Source organism: Melanerpes formicivorus, unplaced genomic scaffold, assembly GCF_026170545.1.
Source record: "Melanerpes formicivorus ecotype bairdi unplaced genomic scaffold, bMelFor1.0.p_v2 SCAF_5, whole genome shotgun sequence".
Classification (NCBI taxonomy): Eukaryota; Metazoa; Chordata; class Aves; order Piciformes; family Picidae; genus Melanerpes; species Melanerpes formicivorus.
This window is the reverse complement of record NW_027142357.1, coordinates 14,914,326-14,934,488: the sequence shown is the minus strand read 5'-3', so window position 1 is coordinate 14,934,488 and position 20,163 is coordinate 14,914,326. Positions and strand designations below refer to the sequence as shown.

Below are 20,163 nucleotides of genomic sequence, written 5' to 3'. Positions count from 1 at the left end.
ATCTGTCGTTATGGTGAAGTTAAACCTCAGTGTGCCAATTCTGTTTCTGTAATGCAAAAAATTGGGTTATACCTTCCACTGTTTCAGGCCAGCTGTAGTCGACTCAAAGTTATAAAGGAGAATGATGGAGATGTGAAGTGGCCTGGATTGAAAAGGTGATGCTCATCTGAATGTCTAGGCCATCTGCCATGGCAAACAGGAAAAGGTGTTGTATGTCATGTGAAAGGAGGGAAACATAAGAGGATGCTTTATGTCAACCCACTGAGATATTTTTTAAACAGTTTTGAAAAACTGAAAGTGATACAAATCTGTTGGTCTCAATCTTCAAATCATTCTTGTGAGGCTTCTGTAAACATGTGCTATTTGGGGAAAGAAAAGGTTAATGACACTGATAATTCATATCATGCAAGGTTCTCTTTCCTTCTTCCTTCCTAATGAGCCTGTAGGAACCTAAGAATATCATCTTCTTTCTTTCTACTAAGCCTCTAATGTCAAGAGGTCAGTAGTGATGTTACAGGCTCAGTAAGACTCAATTTACATCCAGACAAATAGTAGTCATGTGCTGCCCTGAGAGTCTTCGACCTTTTGGACAGAAGTGGTAGTGCTGCTTTTACGTTAGCCTAAAGAATTGAAAAGGGACAGGATATGTTCTGCTGAAGCAGTTATGACTTTTTAAACACTGTAAAGCAGATTAGGACTGAAGCTCAAATAAGTGTAAATAGATTCTTCAATGTGGTTTGTTTTCGTGCAGTTTGTTTATGATTCCTGACTTTATGTGTATTATGCACATACAGGTAGAGAGAAACATCTAATGCTTCTCACATCAGCCCATATATACACACCCTAGGACTGGTCTGTCTAAATGGAACTGGGCTCAAACTCTTTATCCTGGGCACTTTGCACAGGTTTCTAAATCAAGTGTCCTACTGGGAACCCTCTCTATTCATAAAGATGTTAACTGTGAATACATGGGACGTATTCCTGCACACAGCAAAAAAGCAAGTTTTACAGAGACCAGTAAAACCATTTGTATAGTTCCACTGGCTAGAAAGATACAATTTTTAAGTTAGGTCCTTGGCGTGGGGTATGCATAGCCAGAGCCCAGGCAGGTTCTGGTGAAGATCAAAGACAATTCCTGAGCCTATAAGGCAATATCAGTGATGTCAACAAGGTATTTCTGACAAGTTTTTCATTGCTTTATCATTCATTTACCTGAGTGCATATTAAAACAACAAATGTTAATTTCTTCCTAAACTGTCTCTTGGTGGTTAACAAAGATGAATACTGAATATCATAAAGTTACGTTCTTATTGTTGATTTTCTTTTAATCTCTTCCTACCACTATTTTTATTCCACCATTATTTTTATTTAATTTATTTTATTATTTACAAGGTTGCAGAAATAGCTTCATAAGCAATGTAATCCTTCAGGGTAGAAAGACAGAGCTGGAATTGAAGGAGTCAGATATTTAAATATTTGTTACATCTTCAAAATGAAAGTTTTTTTCTGAAATGCAAGATACCCTTCCATGCTCTGTTAGATTCCCATATACTTCATATTCTTGCAGACCACTGTGTTCTTTCCAGTGTAGAAAATCAGATTTTTTTCATGTCAGGTTTTGAATGAAAGATTGTCCATTCTCTTGAGTTTGTGAATCACATTTTCTCTTGGATTTGCTTGTTAATGGAAATTTTGCTTAAAAGAGTAATTTATATTTTTTAACTTGGAAGTGGAAGTTGTTTGTTTAGCAGTTGACAGTCAGCTGGGTGAAATCAGCATTTGAAAGAAGTGGCTGGCAAAAGAGTCCTGTGCATTATTAACATATTTAAGAAAACCACTGGAAGCAAAATGTTTACTGCCTCTTTAAATGTCTGTTTATATACAGCTTTAAGTGGTTCATCTTACCTTGTACGTGCAACACTTGTTTTTAATTTTATAATCTAGAGAGCTGCAGTAAGAAGTAACTAATTTGAAAAATGACATTTTTAACCTGAATGTTTGAAATCCAGATTAGCGACTCAGAGGAAGAGCAGAGGGGAGATTTTATTGTGAAGAACCTGAGCCGTATGTATTAAATACTGATGGTGATGTTTTGATTCGTTGGAAAAAATAGCTTGTCTGTCATACTGAATATATAACATTACTGCTATGGTGCATCTATCTCTTCAGAGATGATGGGATGAAATTTCACAGTCATATTTTACATAATGTTAGAGATAGCATGTGCCAAGCCTGTGCCGAATTACAGTTTCTTTTTTGTTTTGAAATACTTGTTCCAACTGTATTGCTTGAGTGTCTGTTTCTTAGCAGATGCCTATACAGTTGCACTGGGCAAGGTGGAACCTGTATAATGCCTCTGACAGATGCAAACACAGGGCAGAAGACAGGGATTTCTGGCAGTTGTTTATCCAATTGGTTGTGCAACCCCGGCAGTGTGGACTGGAGTGGTCATACAGGCTCTCTTTTTTTATCTTTCTCCCAGGCCAGAGGAAAGCTTTGGTTTCTAAGGATTTTTATCTAGCAAAGCTACAGAGTAGCTGACATTTTTTATATATATATATATATATTTATTTATTTATTTATTTATTTATATATTTATATTTATATTTATATTGTATTGTATTGTATTGTATTATCTTTTCATACAAGATCAATTTTTTTTTTTTTCCTATTTCCAAAACAAATCCTTGTGGATTGTGCAGCTTATTTGAAAAGCTGTTGAACTTTTCTTCAGATTGTTTGTTGCTTATGATTTTAGACAGGTTTTGTTACTATTGTTCAAAATCCACATCTGAGAGTCTTCCCTAAACTTTTTCTAAAGTTTCTCAGAGATTTTTTAACTCCCACCTAGACATTACTATAAAACTTACAAAAAAATGTTCAGGTTCTGTCTCAGTATCAGCTGCTTCTGAATCAGTCTCCTTACAGGTAGGACAATTTTAGGAAAATATTCTGAAATGGATCACCAAATGCAGGGTGGACAGTTCTCTTGCAGTCTTGTCATGATAACAGGTGAATCTATGGTAGGTAAATCGAATCTTAGAGCCTGGGAACATGAGGTGGTGGAAGGGAATGGCAAACACGTGGTTGCACAGTTGTCTGAAGACCATATAGCTCAAGAAGCCAAGGGAAGTAAGTTGTGCACAAAAATGTAGATATGATGAGAACTGTAATATTTATATCTCCTCAAGGAGGGAGCACTATGTTAAATGTAAAGCTACTGTAAAAGTAATTTGTCTGCTATAGTTACTAGGCTTGGTGAAAAGCTTCAGTAAGTCTCCTTAGTATAAATTCACTTTGACTGGAGTACTGGGTTTTGGTGGTTATTTTTCTGTAAGTTCAGGTTCATTTTCAGTATAAACAAGTCATGCATCCAAAACATTTGAACTGGTATTCATCTGCTGTTTCCCTGTCTGAAAACTGCTATCTGATCAAATCAATATTGTTTAATTATGTATTTATAGGCATATGGCAGAATAGTTTATAGTCACTGTATGATCTCCTCTGCAATCTTGGAAAATTGTGTTGGTTTTTTTAATATTTCCTTATCAGTTTCTTTTTTTTATTACTGATGACTTCATTCTGTTTGAATTGAATGCTTCAGTTTCTTTGGGGTAAACTAATAGATTATGTATGCGATATTTGCACAGTGCTGATTGAATTCATCTGGTGAGTTTGAATGTGGTTCATATATTCACATAATTGTCAGGAGCCAACTTGAAATGCAGAACTGTTTCATGAGCATTGCACAGGGCATCATATTCATCTCACATTACTCAGGAGTGGGTAAAACTTTCATGGTAAGCTAGAATGTAGCTCTTTCAAAAGCCAATGCTTTTCACATTTGCACCTATAAACAGCTGGGGGTGGGGGGGAAGCTGTGGAGCTTTAATTGTTTCCTAAAAAAGATTTAAGCTGATGTACTGACCAACCCTATTCCAATCTGTTTGCCCTCACCTTTCTAACAAATTCTGAACCTGATGACATTTTTGACCGGACTCGACTGGTGATTCTGATGTACAAAAGACACTAGATCACTAAGTTCCATGAAAATGAGTAGCTTGCTGCTAGCGAGGCCCAGGCGAATGCACTTGCTGGGGTGAACTCAGTCCCATTATTGGACACCAGAGAGCCCACAGGAGAAAAGCACAGGAAATCAGACTTCACGGAGCTGCTTGTTTCCACAGAGATTATGCTTGTGTTTTCACACTAATCCAGATGGATAACTTTCCATGTGCTGCTATCTTTCATTCAAATGTTCCAACTCATTCTCATAGTTAGGGCTTTTACTTTAATAAAGCGTGGGAGAGGTTTGCCAGAGAAATAGCTGTCAGACCTAGTCCTGCAATATATGTAATCAGCTTGATCTGTGCAGCACCTACTTCCATTTGCTGGCTAAATGGGTTTAAGCAGAAGGAAGTTTACCTACAAGAGATCTGCAGCAAATTGTGCACAGGCTGCTGTTACTGCCTCTTACAATATGTCAGTCTCAGATTTCAGTAAAAAAAAAAAAAAGAAAAAAATTAAGAAAAAACCACAACAACAATAATAACACCAGAAAGCAAATAAACAACAACAACAAAAACCCTATATGGCATTTTCACACTACTTCTTTACCCAAAGTACCTCAAGGTGGCAAGTAGCTATGTGTCATCTGGGGGCAGATGCTAATACAGTTTGCAGAATGTTACAGTCAGCCATATCACCTGGAATCAAACTAGACCCATTGCCTGTATTTCAGCATTTCCCTCTCTTCGGTAGTGCTGGTTTGGGTAATGATGTTGGCAAAGCAACAGGGACAATACTTTGAGCCTTATCTGTGTGTTAGCAGCCCTAATTAAATGCTTTATCTCTACTCCCAAGTAGTCAGGGGATTTCACAGGTATTGTATTGCTCATGAGCTGTGGACCAAGCTTCACTGTTTTAAGTGATAGCCTTCATTAGCTACTCCTCAATTCCAGTATTTTCGAACTGGATATGGCTCCTTGCTGTTTGACAAGAATTCATGCAAGAAACAGAAGTATTTATCTGTGGAAGGAATCTGGGGGGAAAGGGAATGTACTTAGGGGTTTTTCCTCAATAGTCTGAAGAGTTTGTGCAAGTTTTGTGCACTGTCTTGGCAGATCATGAGAAAGAATTTGTATGCTCTGTAAGAGTTCAATAAGTCAGTGAAAGAAGCCTGAAACCTCTGGGACTTGGTCACATTGAGGGGCTGGATAACTTAGGATCCAGGGAAGTCAAGTAATTCAAATAGTTTATTTTTCATGGAAACATATTGATGCTGCAAGTAAACAGTTACAGCCCTGACTGCACATTCAGTTCATTTACACCCTACATAGAATTTCCCTTCATTGGTAATTAATTTCAAGCCCATCTAGACTGCTATTAGATACTAGAAACTGTTTGTTATTGAACTGATAGATTTCTGTTAAATCTTTTGTTTGTGTTTTCCAAATTCAGTTACCTATGCCAATCCTGTAAAAGACTTCTCTAGATTCTGGCATACTTACAGTGGAGTGCAGTGTGACAAGAATCTCCACGGAGTCTGTGCTCATGTGAATAAATCTGTATCTCTATAGGCTGTTGTTGGTGAGGCAGAGTGTAGGTTGTAGATTAAAAGAATACATGATGATGTGCTGCAATAATACTGGTCTGAGTTTAGGAGAGGGCACAAATAAATTCTACGGCAATTCCCTGTGAATGCCAGTAAATGCTATTGAGCCAAGCAGGCAGTATTAACCCCAGAGCTGACTACAGCTGGACTTGAAGTAGCTGCAGGAAGCTCCTTCATTTTAAATGTGGCTGTTTGTTTGGGTTTTTTTATTCTTAGGCATTTTCATATTTATTTTTATTAAATCCTTCCAGATATAACTTGGGCTTCCACAGTTGTACAAGTCCATCTGTAAGGTTTTGGAAGGCTCATCAGGGTCAAAATCTTCAAAGACAGGCATGTGTTTAACTTGATAAGCTAAGCAACTCCATTAGCTTTACCACAGCAGTTTGCAGTGTATGCAGTTCTGCATACAAGTGAGTCTTTGTGGATTACTAAATGGATTACTGCTGTTTAATTACCACTTTGAAAAAAATCGTGTTAAGATTTGATAGTGTGCTTTCCCATCTCTTACTTCCCCTGTATTTTCGTGGCTGATGTTTTATTTCTTTGTATAATTTGGAGGCAGCTTGCTGTTTGTGACAGGAAACTTCTTTCTGTGCTTCTCTGTGAACATAGTTTATTCTGTACCTTGAACAAATGTAATTTTAGGGAAATTACACTTTTAGCGTGGGAGCAAGAGGAAACTTTTTTTGGCAGCATAGCATCATCATCATCATTATTATTAAAATATGATAGCCATTTATAGCTACTCATAGGAATGTTAAAAGTTTCCTTGTGCTCCCCCATCTGTCTGCATCCATCTGTTGTCTCTTGTCATATACTGGAGTTATTAAGTTCTTTGGACAAGGACAGCCTTTTATAAAATGGGGATCAGCTTCACAATTAGCAGATTTATTAATATGAGAAAGCAAAAATAAGGGTGATACAAGCCAGTGGGTACTAAGCAAGTCAGGAGAATCAAACTTTCTCAATCCATTTGTCTCGTGTGGCAATTCTCCCTGAGCACTCATGTGGGTACCTGGTATTATAAAATATGTGTACATATGAGTCTTATTTAGTGTTTTTTTATTCTACTTCAGTGGCTGCACAGGTGGTGGGAATGCTGATCGTATCCAGAAATTACGGAAGGAGTACCATCAGGCCAGACGAGAAGGCTTACCTTTCTACGAGGATGATGAAGGAAGAACACATCTGCCTGATTATGACCAGCATTGGGTAAGTCCACCATGTGATACAGAGCGCTTTTGCAGCATTCAGGGTTAGAAGAAGGTGCTGTTTTGTTAGTGTTTTGCAAGAATTCATGTCAGTTTGACATGAATTTGGAGAATTTGTAGAAATGGAGAAGTCTTTGATGCCAGCCACAGAACTCCAAGGAAAACATTAATAACATGAAAGTTGGCTATAATAACTAGTTTGTTGACTGGGTTTGACTTAGGCCCTGGTTTCCTCTCTTTAGGCCCAAGATACACAGTCATTGCCAAAGTTCATCACATGGCAGCATCAAGGTTTTTCAGAAGAATAGTTCATCAAGTGATTCCCTGGGTTAACAAGACTGATAGCAGAGCAGACTCTCACTGTGCTTAGCTGCAAAGTGAGAGGTAGGACGCGGAGGGCTGCCTTCCCGCATGCTGGACAGTAGCAATCTGGCCATGATACATCTTTAGTAACCTTTATAAGGTGAATAATGGAATACTTTGCTCCTCTCCCATCAAAAGATCTTAAAATATTCTACCAACACTGTAGAGTTATTACAGACATGCTGCATTCCCTGTTTTTTATCTGGGAGTCACGCTACACACAGATGTATTATCTACTGCACTACCAAGGAGTAACCTGTGGTAGAGTCAGAGGTAAATCCAGGAGTGCCAGATTTTTGAATGCATTAAATAAATGCAACAGCTATAGTCTACGGGATCACAATGGTGGTACTCGAGAGCTCCACCTGAGCAGGTTTCAGAATTGGACTCTGTCTCCTTGGAAGTAATTATAATCAAGCAGTATTCAAAATTGTAATTTTGGTAAGATGCAATTTATGCTACATTTGAAAATTTAGTTTTAAAAGAGACAGAATTATGTTAAAATCTTAAGAATCTAAATGTACCTAAAGCTTGAACTAACATTGTTGGGTTTAATGTCTTCCAAACAATTAGTGTGAATGCTGTAGTGAAATCTTCAGTCATTGATGTGCAAAAAAATCCTGTGTGAGACTAGACGGCATTGCAGTCAGAGCAAGACAGTGTTAAAGGGGTGTTTTTACATAAATTATCGTATGTATTTATTCTGTTACCCCCAAAATGTTTTCATATTTATTATTCTGATTCGGTTACCAGAAGTATCTCCTTCAGCAAAATAATTCTTTCCTTAGAGCAGTTAACTTTAATCTACTGCCTTAAATTTTGTGACCCAAATTTGGGAACCAGTTTAGCTGACATTCTTCTTCAGAGTAGTTTTTGTAAATTAAAATGAGAATATCGGTCAAATATGTCTTTCTGTTGAGATTCTACTGCATGGTGTCTGGACAGAGGCCCCAGACTGCGCTAGCAGCCCTTCTTCAGCAGCCTGAGGATTTCTACTTATCTGAAACTGATAAAGCTTTATTAATCCTCAGAGGAGATTGAGATTTATGGTCCAGTGTAGTTTCCTAAGATTCACAAAGGTTTCTTCCAGGTAATCCTTTCTAAGCCTTTCCTATTAAGTATAATGCACGGAGATTACTGATTTCCAAAGCTTTGCTTTTCCTGTGGGGCTAGTTGTCCTTAATCAAAGCACCTGAAAGGGAAATTTAAGTATCTCAATCTTGAACTGATTCATAACAGTGGTACCAGCACTGTTTCTTTTTCTCTTTCTAATGCAAAATATTTTTAAATGGTTTTGTGTTGAAGAATGGCAGTTTGCTCAAAAGTCAAGAGTTTACCTTGAGTGCTTTAATACTCTCAAGTCTGTTGCTGCAACAGTTCCTCTTGTTAAAGTGGTTTACAGATTTCAGAGACTTCTGGTCTCTGCCCTGCAACAATATAATCCATTGATCAATCCAGCCTTGCTTTCATAGGCACTGTCTTTCAGTCTGGAAAATACTGTGCTCACAACTTGCTCTCTCTAGACTCCTGGCTGAAATTTCTGTTCTTACATGTAGCTTTATGCTTAAAATACATATGTTACATCAATTCATCCAAACAGGAAAGAAGTACAAAAATAGAGTAAAAATATTTAAAAGAAGCTAATGTCTCAAAGCAGGAAAGTCATCAAGATATATATTTTTAAGCAATGTCATCTTTCTCACCTTGGGCTGCAGACTCTCAGCAGTGCTGTGGTCACACAGATTGAAAAACAGCTGATCTTTTTCCACCTTTACTCATCAATAAAGAGGCATGCTGAACACTAATGGCATAATTGTAAATAAGTAAAACCACTCTAATCTTCAGGATTCCAGATCTTTAAAGAGCTGACAGCTGAGGAGGAGGCAAGCCTTCTAGTATAAGTTTTCTTCCTTCCCACAAGCAGTTACAGCATCAGGGAAGCTGCAGCTGGAAAGGAGATTCTGGATCTTCCTATGTGTTTTTAATACTCAATTAGTTCTTTCTGTGCTTTTGTCAGCTGTTTTACCTAAGCCAGCTTTCCTATAAGATGTCTTGCTGATGTACAGCAGCTGCTGTAATCACTTCCCACCATCTTAAGAAACATGCACTTAAGTTGGGAAATAACAGAGGTTAATTTGAGAAGACACTATCCCTTCACAAATCAACACTCTCAGAAATGGACCCAGGGTCTTGTCCTCCAAAAAAGTATCTGAGAACTCATGAGACAAATTTCTATCAGATAAAGCTGACATTGACAAGCGGCCTTTGGTTGACACTGTAATGGTACAGAATTTCTAATAGAAGGGGTATTTCTAACAATCTACTTTTTTTTAAGTGGGATAAATCAAGTTAAAGTGCAGAGCCGGCTGAAAAGCTAGCATTGTAAGGAAACATGATCTCATGACAGGCAATTGGGATCCATAAATGTTTTAAAAATAAGGTCAAAAATTCATTTCAAATAGGCCTGCTATTCTCTCATCATCTGTTCCTCCCCCCTGCATCCATTTTCCAGTTCTTCTCTATTCTTCTCATCTGTTGCTGGATGAATTTTTTGCTCTCTTGCGTCTTCATTCTGCTCTCTCTTCCCTGCAGTCTGTTCTTTTTCTTTTTGTAAGTAACTGAATAATTCAGTTTAGTGTGTCTCCATAAACAGACACATGTATATAGCACTGTCTGTGCTATAAAGCCAGATCCTTTGAAATTATTTGCCAGCTTCTTTGTGCTTTGGTTTGTTGTTGAGTTTTGTATCCTTTGGTACTCCCTCCCACCCCCCTTTCTCACCCTAGGTTTATAACTAGAATAAATGATAAATAAAATTCTGTAGGGGAGGTCAAAAGGCTTAAAGTAAACCTCAGCTAACTAACCAAAGGACAAGCTGATGATAAGTTTAAGTGTTGTCTGGGAAAAATGAATGCTTGTTGTTGTCAGCATAATGTGAGATTACCCTAAATTCTTCTGACAACTAGAGTATATGGGGAAATACCAACTCAAGGCAGGGGTTAGGCATGTGTGTACATACTCATGTCTTAGTAGGGTATATGCTCATGAACATATCCTAACCTGGGTCTACAGAAAGAGGCATAATATGTTTATGAAGTATTGTCATGTACTGTAGTACAAGTCAGATCCTGAGAAAACTATGTAAGCAGTAAGATTCAAGAACTTAGTCTCTAAGATCTGGAGGGCTTTTTTGTGGGGCAATCTTTTTCAGGGCTTTAGGAGTCGCAGACTAATAAGCAGATCATGAGAAATAACAAAGGAGCTGTCAAGACAAACCCATGCACTTGTGTTTAAGGGCATTTAAATAATAAGGAATTAATCATCTATTTGAGGATTTACTTGGATTCTCTTACAGACTTTGTACAAATCCAGTTAGTTAAAACATCACTGCTTTCTTTCAGAGTGGCAGTAAATCCTTGAAACTTTATCTTTTTAATGTATGTTCAAGGACTGCATGTAACACTGGCCACACTGCAAATAGTTCACCTGTTAGTGACCACATCAGCTTCACTGTACCAAACCTTATGTTACGTGGTTGTAAAAGCCATTTCCTTATTTGAAGAACAGATTTGCAAGCTGATAAATAACCTACTGAGATAAGAAAACCAGTCTCTGGATACAGTCTGTGAACATTTCATTTGAAACAAATCTGTAATGTACTGAGTTTTGTCAGTTCCTAGTTGACAGGTTGAAAGAAGAATCATGCCTGCCTGTGTTAAAGGCCAAGTATTTTATTGTATGCCTGGCAGGGATCCAAGCCTGAAAATCAACCAGAACAAAAAAGGGAGCGTTAAGAACTGCATTATTTTTCCATAATGTGTCAAAGGGTTCTATGCTTGCTTCAGGATGAATAAGAGCTGTTTGTACTTTTCATGATCAATTAATTCCACATTCAGGATGTTACATTTCAAATAGGTTAGGTTCCCAAAATGCAGAGACGTTTGTGTTGGACCATGGTTAGAAACCAAAATTCCAACTTCTGGAATAATAACATTCCTGTCTTCTAGTGCAATGGGAGAAGCTGACAATTTAATGTAATATGTGAAACCATGTAGCAGAAACTGCTGCAAATTCCAGACTTGCAGAGCCCACAGACTATGAGCAGAAAACATAGGGGTATGCAGTAACTTACTTAAAGTAAGAAGTAAAATCATGGATCGGAAGTATTTGTGCATATGTTATTAAAATATTGATTAAGAGAACATGTAAAACATTTTATGAGGATGTGTGATAAACTTACCAGTCAAGAACTTTTTATGGTCACTACTGATCTCTGTATAATGAAGGTTATGGATCAGGGAGTATTCTAAAGAGCTATTCAAAGTAAGCAGAGGGATTTTGAAATTTACAGGCTGGCTTTTGGGGCTAGGTTTCAGGGGAAAATTATTTTGGAGAAATTCCTGCCAAACCTCATGTGAAAAATAAACTCTTGCAAATAAAGAGTGACTCTTATAACTTATTTGGAGTCATTCCTGCTTACACAAAGGTTAGTTTGGCATAGTTTATCTGAACCAGAGGGGAGTCTGAAATGCTCATGTCTTCATTCTAACACTATGTACTCACTCTTATTTAGCAAGGGAAACAGTTCTGGTGCCATATGTCATCTCATCAAAGTCCACTTGGTACTGTTATGTGAATTCAAGAAATACATCACACTACCTGTTCCACAAGGTAGCTCATCAAACAGCTGCTTTTTGTTGTATTTCAATGCAGGGGAGTGATTCTGAGGACAAACATTAAGCATTTCTCTTGCTTCATACAAGTAGTTGAAGGGAATCAGATAAAAACGTGGTGCTGCAGGGCTGCAGCCATCCTTGCAGGCTCACAACATTGAGAGGCTCCATATTAGCACATGCCAGCAGTCACGTCCTTTGCAGTTAGAAGAGGTTTTTCTGATGTTGCCCAAATGGAGAACTTGAGTTGGGGTATCACAGAGATCATGACAGCTGCCACAGATCATGTTGATCTAATATGAATAGCTCTAGAGGTTTTCTCTTGAGTATATTTTTCCCAATTTTCCAGCATGTTTGGGGAGGAGAGAAATAAAACTCTTAACTGGTAATTATATTGATGAGTGGAGTTTGGAAACAAGTAACCCATGCTCTATAGTACACTGAACAGTTTCTGCATTTGTGCACGTAGACCACAGCTTTGCAGCTTATAAACTTTGTGGCACACTTGATACTTGGCTTCACTGTGGTTCTGAGTAGCAATGTATCTGGGTCTTTGCAATTTGCTTCCATTTTGGCAAGCTTCTGCCAGTACAGGCTTTAACAGTTTTCTGTCTACTTGTCACTTGCTCCTTAGATAGGTAACTGCATGGCCACTTGCCCTGAGCAAGTGTACTCTGTCCAATCTTAGGCCACCATGAAGTGAGAAAGGTGGAATTGGATTGATATTTTAACATTACACATTGTGTTGGTTGTTAAAGCTAATGCTTTGCACTTGGAACCTTCTTTTACCCTCAGTGAGATGTGCTGCTTCATGACAGCTTGGTCCTGACCCCTAGCAAGTCAGTGCCCCACATACCATAGAATCAAATACAGCTGCTCATGGGTCTGTCTACACGGGGAAAAAAAGTAGGTTTCCTTTAAAAATTGAACTTCTTTTCCCCAGGCCAGTGGTAAGAGACCTGCTTCAACTTCTGGCAAGGGGCCCCAGTTACAACAACCTTCATTTTTTAATCACAAGTCTGTCCTGTCATTGAAATTCATGTCTGAAGCTAAGCTTGTGCTTAGGTATTTATTAGATCAAGCTTGAAATCAGGCATCAGACTTGACCCTTTCCTAGCCACAAGATTTTGCCTTTACTACCAAGTATCTGGTGCATTTATCAAATAGATGCTGACATGGTTGACTTATGTTTGAATTCTCAGAGCTTAATCACCCTGGGTTATGTTGTTGTTCAGTGTGTTGCTGATTGAAAAGAAAGCTCTTCAATAAAAAATACTGATGATCCAAACTGTTGCCTAGCTACTGTTGTCGCAGACAGCACCCTATTTCCTAAAGATGCTGATCACTCACCAGTTCTGCCTGCTAGGGGTAACATCCCACTGGAGCAGTTAGCAATTTTGACGAAGGACTGCAGAATTGGACCATTTAACATAATAGAAAGCAGAATGACTTCAGTGAGGGAAGAGGTAACAGTTGTCCAGCATGTACAGAACAGGCTCAAGCTTGAAAGAAGCTGGGTTCAGCAATACAACTACGTCATTGTGGCTGTTAAGAGTACAGACTTTTTATTTGTTACAGTTAACTATGTGACAGAAGCCAACTGAAATAGTGGACTTTTGATTACTTTTGATGTCTGGACTGAGTTTTTCTCTTGTACACCTGTGCAGCAGTCCACATTATTGCAGATCTGAGGTGGAGGCCTTGGGTCTTCTCGAGTTTTGCTGAAGTATCTCACAGCAAAATACATTAGCAGAACTGCTTGTTAAATTTCATCCTAGACATAGTTTCAGCAGTCAGGGTGTTGGTGTTCTGGCTACGTTGTTGTCTCACAGTTAAAAAAACACCCGAAAGTTCAAGATTTCTTCGCAGCGAGGGTGTGAAAAGTAATTAGAATGTATCACTGGATGCTGGGTATAAGCAATTATCTGTGAATATATAAAGACTCTATTATTCTCAACAAACAGGTGACATTGTTATAATTATTTAAAATGAAAAATAAAGTCACTGACTCAGACATGGAGAGATTAGGCAGATAACTTTATTAGTTCTCAGTCTAAGGTCTGTAGTGCAGATGCTAATCTAATATCAAGACTACATTAAAATAAAGTACAAAATACGGGGAAAAGAGTATTCCATGTACCCTGCAAGGCTGGTGCTATACGTGAGTTTGGCTTTTCTGCTCAGGGCCAACTCTCTTCAACTTTCAACCCTGGCTGTTAAAGAATAGTTAGAAAAAGGATCACTAAGGCTTTCTTTCTTACTCAATACGAGATGCTACTGAAACACATTCCTTCTATCAGATGTGCTGAGTTTTGAGAAGTTCTGCAAAAGCTAGTAATCAAGGTCATTTTTATTTACATGTGGTTTGGGTTTTTTTAACCTTTCATGTTCTTGCTTTGTTTAGTAAATGAAATTTGTAAGCAGGAATTTCCCAGTGCAGAAAGGAGTCTGGTAAAATACGAGCACTGTGCAACTAAATTGGAGGGACCAGCTTTGATTTAATTTATTTTTTAGTGGTTTTGAGACACTTGCTGTGCAACTGTGTTTATTAACTGTAAGAAAGCAAGAGCAACAAATACTGCTGACTGTGTTCTTGTGGCTTTTTCCTCATCAAATGGTCTGGCTGCTGTGTTAAGTCTCGTGTTGCCCAATAGTATGTAGAGCCATTCCAGCCTAACTGTGTCATAAGTCCTGTTGTGTCTTCTGTAATCGAGATGATACTGCCTTCCATTCAGAAATGAGAGTTTTAGCCCTCCTGACTCCAAGGGGTCCTACTATTCAAGGCAATGTGTGTGAATAATCCAGTGTCCCAGAGCAGCATAGTTTTTGTAAAGTAGTATATCGAATTCAGCATATATGTTGTGAATGCAACCTAGCAAGAGGACAAATCCTGGTATCTCTTCTGAAATGGTATCTGGTCACCAGTTGTAAGATTTTTCTGGCTTTAGCCCATTCATCTGTTTTCTCAATGGGCTGGAAGTAGTGACTGTCAAACTTATAATTGCAAAAAATGTACTCTTATTTAGGAAGACCAGCGCTGCATGTGACAACAAATAATTGCAGTGACACTGAGGGAATGTGGACCCTGGGGAGGCCTGGACCAGGTGTATGCTTTGCAACATCAGCTACTCCAAGAAAAGTCAGAATAGCAGATACCTAGCGTGAAATTATGACTTTAAAGTTATGATATGACTCAAAACAAAGTGAGCAAATTTGGATTCTGAGGAGATCCAGAAGTTTATTGTGTTGCAGTAAGCACAGTCATATCAAATTATATTCTATAATTCATAATTTTATAACTCCTTCAAGATAAGATAACAATTTAAAATGTGAAATACATGCCCATGCCTTCCATCCCTGGTCTGCCATCATCAAAACAAAGTCATTCAGACAATCTAAATTCAATCTTTCCTGTGCAATGATTATAGGGGATTTAGCAAAATACTGGCTAATGGTACCCACCAGTGGATCAGTATTAACATTTACATTTGCATTTGAAGCTAATTTTTAAAGTATTTATCTTAATTTGCTAGGAAGATATCTGTCAAGTTAGCAATTAAACTGTAATTTGGTCACTGAGGTGTTTACACAGATTAATAGATCTCTCTCTTAAGCATATGCTCCTGGATTGGAAATAATAGCTATACTGCGTGGTGGCATGACCCCACTTGAGTTTCACACACACATGCACAAAATCAAATTCCATCATATTTTAATGCAAATTTTACCTTTGCAAATGATGGCCTGAAAAGACTGGGTTTCCATGGTAACCTTAGGGAACACATAACCTGTTTATCATAACTTCTCCATGAAGCAAGACAGGGGGTGGGGAACATGCTTTGATGTCAACCGTATTTTTCTGTAGACAGCATTCTGCTGTAGCACATACAGAGACTTGACTGAAATGTTCCTGTGCTGTCCTAAATAAACTTTTTTCACTTTCATAGAAACAGAAGCAGTCATATGGAATAACATAGGAGGGAACTGTAACAGGCAATATTGAGAACCATTAACTCACCTTTCAGCTCCTGTCTATAATTTGACAACTAGGTCAACCTTTTGAAAGACCAGTCACAAATTAACACTTAGAACTCTTCCATCATTTTCTCTCTCCTTGCTTTCCCTCCATGCTTTATGTTTGGCCCTCAGGTATCCCTGCTGCCTTTCAGAGGCACTTTTAAGCTTTCTTGTTCTTCCACCTCACTGCTGAAAATACTGTTTGAAAAATGCCTTGGAAGATCTCTGAACTCCTACATTGTGAAGCTACCACAGAAAACAATATATTGATTATACTTCGCATTTACTGCTGACTTTCAGACTTGAGGTGGTGACTTCTGGAGCTGCCATTAGCAAGAAGTGAGTTTGATGGTTGCAAGCATCTGCAAGATTGTATTTTTCCTGCAGATGCTCAGTAATTCCTGGCTAAAGGAAAGTATGTCTGCAACATTTTTTTAAGGTCATTAGGAGTAAGGAACAGATGTTGAGGTTTTTCAGAATGCTGCTTTGAAGTGCCATTTAGGAGTCAACTGACAAGACTGACCCTATAGGCAGTGATTTTTGGGACTGGAACACAGAGGAACCATTGCCTACAGTTACCCATCTGGTATCCATCTGGTACCAGCAAACAACAGAAGTACCAAATCACAGAGAAACTGTACCAACTGCTAAATTGGTATCAGCAAGCAAAGAAGGTCGCAACCCAACAGCAGTTGCAAGCAGGAGAAATAATGTCTGTAACATTTACAGACTGGTATCTGAAGATCCGGAGCAACCTGATGCCGTAGCATATGGAAAGCAATTCCTTTCTCTAAGCCTGCTTATGCTGATGTTGTTTACTCAGTATTAATCCAGGTTTGGGATATTTTTTTGTTGTTGTTAACCATATTGAATTTGCACTGTGGAGAGTTTTTGTCATGATGCCACTGAAGGAGCGCCTCTCTTTAGTGGCATCTATGTTTAACAGGATTAAGGTGGATTTAATACCCTGTGCCACAGACTAACCATTCAAATTCTAGGAATGCTATTCCAGAGTGGTGTCAAATCACAATGGAAGGAGTTGAGGTTAACTTTTAACTCCATGACGATTTATTGTCTGCTGCTTTTCTTTGATGTGAAGTATTCTTGGGGGAGAGCAGTGGCAGGGGGTTGTTTCCCAATTTTATTGCCATCTTCTTCTTCTCTTTGTTCATTTTCTCCCTTCTTCTTCGTTTTCTTCTCTTGAAGAAGTGTACTGATTGTACAGTAGCTAAGTGTTTAGAATGTAATAATACAACAGTGAGAGATTTACTGCCTCTAGGCACTACCCCTTCTACTCTTGAGGACCTCCAGCAAGGCATGATTTTATAGACAATGAAAGGCTCACTCTCCCCTGTGAAGCCGCCTGCCTGCAGGAAGCTTTTCACTGTCTATTTCCACTACTCGCTCTGCAATTTAGTTCCCTACCCTGCTATTTCCCCCTTCCCTCCCTCTTCCCTGACATACACATGCATATACCCCCCGCATACACATTCAGCACCAACAGCAGGTGTAGGTAGATTCACATTGTTTCAATGTGTGCATTAAAACCTAAAAAATACCCCAAACACTTTTGGTTTGCCATCCTCAGCATAAATGGAAGTATTGATCTGTCCCTGCTTTGCTTTCCAGGTATTGACACTGTCATTTCATTTTCCCTAAAAAGAGCACAAGCTCATAGCTGGGCTGCAAAGCATGGCCATTATACCCTGGCACTGGTGCCAAGAACTCTGCTGACTTAGCTAGAGAAAGATGCTGAAAGCCCTTGACTTTGAGAGAAAATTCAATTCCATTTACTTCATAGAGCGTCTCTCATGAAGTATTTCAAAATGCCTTATATCAGGAGATAACATAATGAGAAAATGCTTTAGAGAACTGGATATTCAGATAGCAAGACAGAATGATACACAACAATGAACCGGAGTAAAAGAAAAGATGACTGTCATTTAAAAGCAGTAATCATCTGGATAAGTAGTCTTGTAAATTAATTACAGTGAGAAGAGAAGCAAAGAATGCAAGACCAGGAGCAAAGCAGCTTCATTTCAAACAGAACAAAGCAGAGGACTAGTTTCATGGAGGGATTTGTGCACAATACCATAGAACAACTACAGGAGATCTGCTTTAGAAATGTATTCACATGTATGTATTATGTATGCAGTATATTGCATCACAGTGATAAGTTATTCTCTTTACTGGCTGGGAAGAGATTAATTGCATTGGCCTGATGCAGTAGAAGAGCAGTTGAAATGCCCCCTTCTAGTTGGAAAGAGTCAATACTGACCTGTTTTTTGGTTTGCTGCGTTTAAGTTTTGCTCTCAGCTCAAGTGCCTCTTTTTGCCTCTACTCTGAGAATAGAGTTGTAAGTGAGGGTGTCACAAATCTGGTGCTCATTAAAGACAATTAAGAGGTAGAATTAACCAAAACATATTATACAACTTAATGGAAAAAGAAGCCACCCACAGAGACGGACACAGGCCAGGAAATGATCTCATTTTGCATGGTCACAGGAAACCATGGTCTTCCAGCAGTAAGGATCAGGGGATCATGGAGCTAGGGTTCAGAAAGCAGAATATTATCTTTGTATGGCTGTGCAAAAACACTTTGCAGTTTTGGCTTCACTTTTTATTGCTATTTCACTTGTTTTTGCTATTTTCTCTCTGCTTAGTGTTGCAAGATACAGCAAATGCTGAGAGCTTGTTTTCTACAAAGCTAAGGCAATTGCCATGTTTTTAAACTGTTATGGGAACAGCCTGTTTCCCTTTTAAAGTTCCCATCTGTGTTTGTATTTCCCTCAGTCTATTGCCTTTATAGAAAATTTTCTGCTCTCTCTAAATCTAAACCATTAGTTTCACCTCCTTGAACAAGAGGTAGGGCATTACTGAGGAGGAAAAGTAAATCCTGAGATAATCAGCCCTGCTTAATTCCAACCTGGAGCACTGCTGGCATCAGTGTTCCTGGTGTTCATTGCATAGGAAGAAGGGACAGTGACTGTAAGTATGTATGATTATGTGTGTGTATGTATATATGTGTGCATGTAGATATGTATAGGGATACAGGGAAAAGGAGAGCATTTAATTGCCTATCAGTCTGACTGACCAAGTAGTGTTCTGATTGCATACAGCTGATTTTTTAAGTGAAGATTTTCAAAACCACTCACCAGCAAAACCAAGATCATCAGTGACTCAAGTATGTGTCTGTGTTTCTTATGAGGAGGAGGAAGGATGGTTTGATTACTATCTCTTTTTTTCCTTTAAACAAGGATGTTTTTCTCACCCAAGGGAAATGCATTCGAGCAGCATGAACATAACTATTAATCAACACTTAAGTAATAATCAGTGAATGAAAAATGATGACCAGAAACTGAAAATGTAGTTTGATCTTTTCCCATTGAGGTCATGCCCTCGCATTTTAACATGAGCAGTTCTTATAAAATTAGTGCTGATATATTCCAGCAGACAGTGATTTCAAAAGCCAGCACACGCTTTGTACTTTTTATTTTTCAAAACCCTGGTAGTGAATGGTATGTTAAGATCTACATAAGTAAAGTTATACCACTACCTCAACACTTTCCAAGATAGATCCTCAATGATGCACACCAGTAATACCTTACAGGGTTACTTCTGAGATGGAGATGCCAATATCATTATCACTGGAACGCTGTGTTCCAATATATGAGGACGTGTTCAGGATACAGAGATGTAAATGTTTTTCCTGTGTATTTTCACTCGAGAAGGAGATACAGCCACTGCGAGATGCAGGTGTATGTCGGCTTTGGGAATGCCTCCAAGAGGAATCAAGTGCTATTGAAATTAAAACAAACCACCCTCATCAGTATTTAGCATGCTTTCCTGAATCAGGGCCAAGGTATGTGGTAGCACCCAGCAGAAACTAAGGCTGTGAGACTCTACGACGAGTGTGGCAATACCTTCCTGTAGCTTTTCAAGATGTTTTTTGACAAACTTAGCCACAGTTGTAATAGCATCAAGTGTTCTTTGGAGCAATCTCCAAACTAGACTAGTGCAAAATACTTAAAGTGAGTGTATGCTTAACAAAAAGAAGGCTCAACATTCCCTGTGACTGAGCCCAGAAACTGAAATTTTTAAAAGTCTACAAAGATCATCACTTGATAATTGTGCTGTGAACAGGCACTTATAGCCATCTGTTGATCACAGTATCACAGTACATTAGAGGTTGGAAGGGACCTCGAGAGATCATCAGGTCCAACCCACCTGCTAAAGCAGGATCACTTAGGGTAGTCTGCACAGGAATGCATCCAGGTAGGATT

General features: G+C 38.6%; 1 protein-coding gene across 6 annotated transcripts in view; it reads left to right on the top strand.

Annotated features, from left to right (window-relative positions):
* The window catches only part of PARD3B (par-3 family cell polarity regulator beta), a 438,076-nt gene that overhangs the window by 380,086 nt on the left and 37,827 nt on the right, over positions 1-20,163 (top strand). For all 6 annotated transcript variants that reach the window (XM_068138375.1, XM_068138377.1, XM_068138373.1 and 3 more), the window contains one exon: positions 6,694-6,829. In XM_068138375.1, the coding sequence (XP_067994476.1) occupies positions 6,694-6,829 (136 nt within the window). The remainder of the gene's footprint in view (positions 1-6,693; positions 6,830-20,163) is intronic.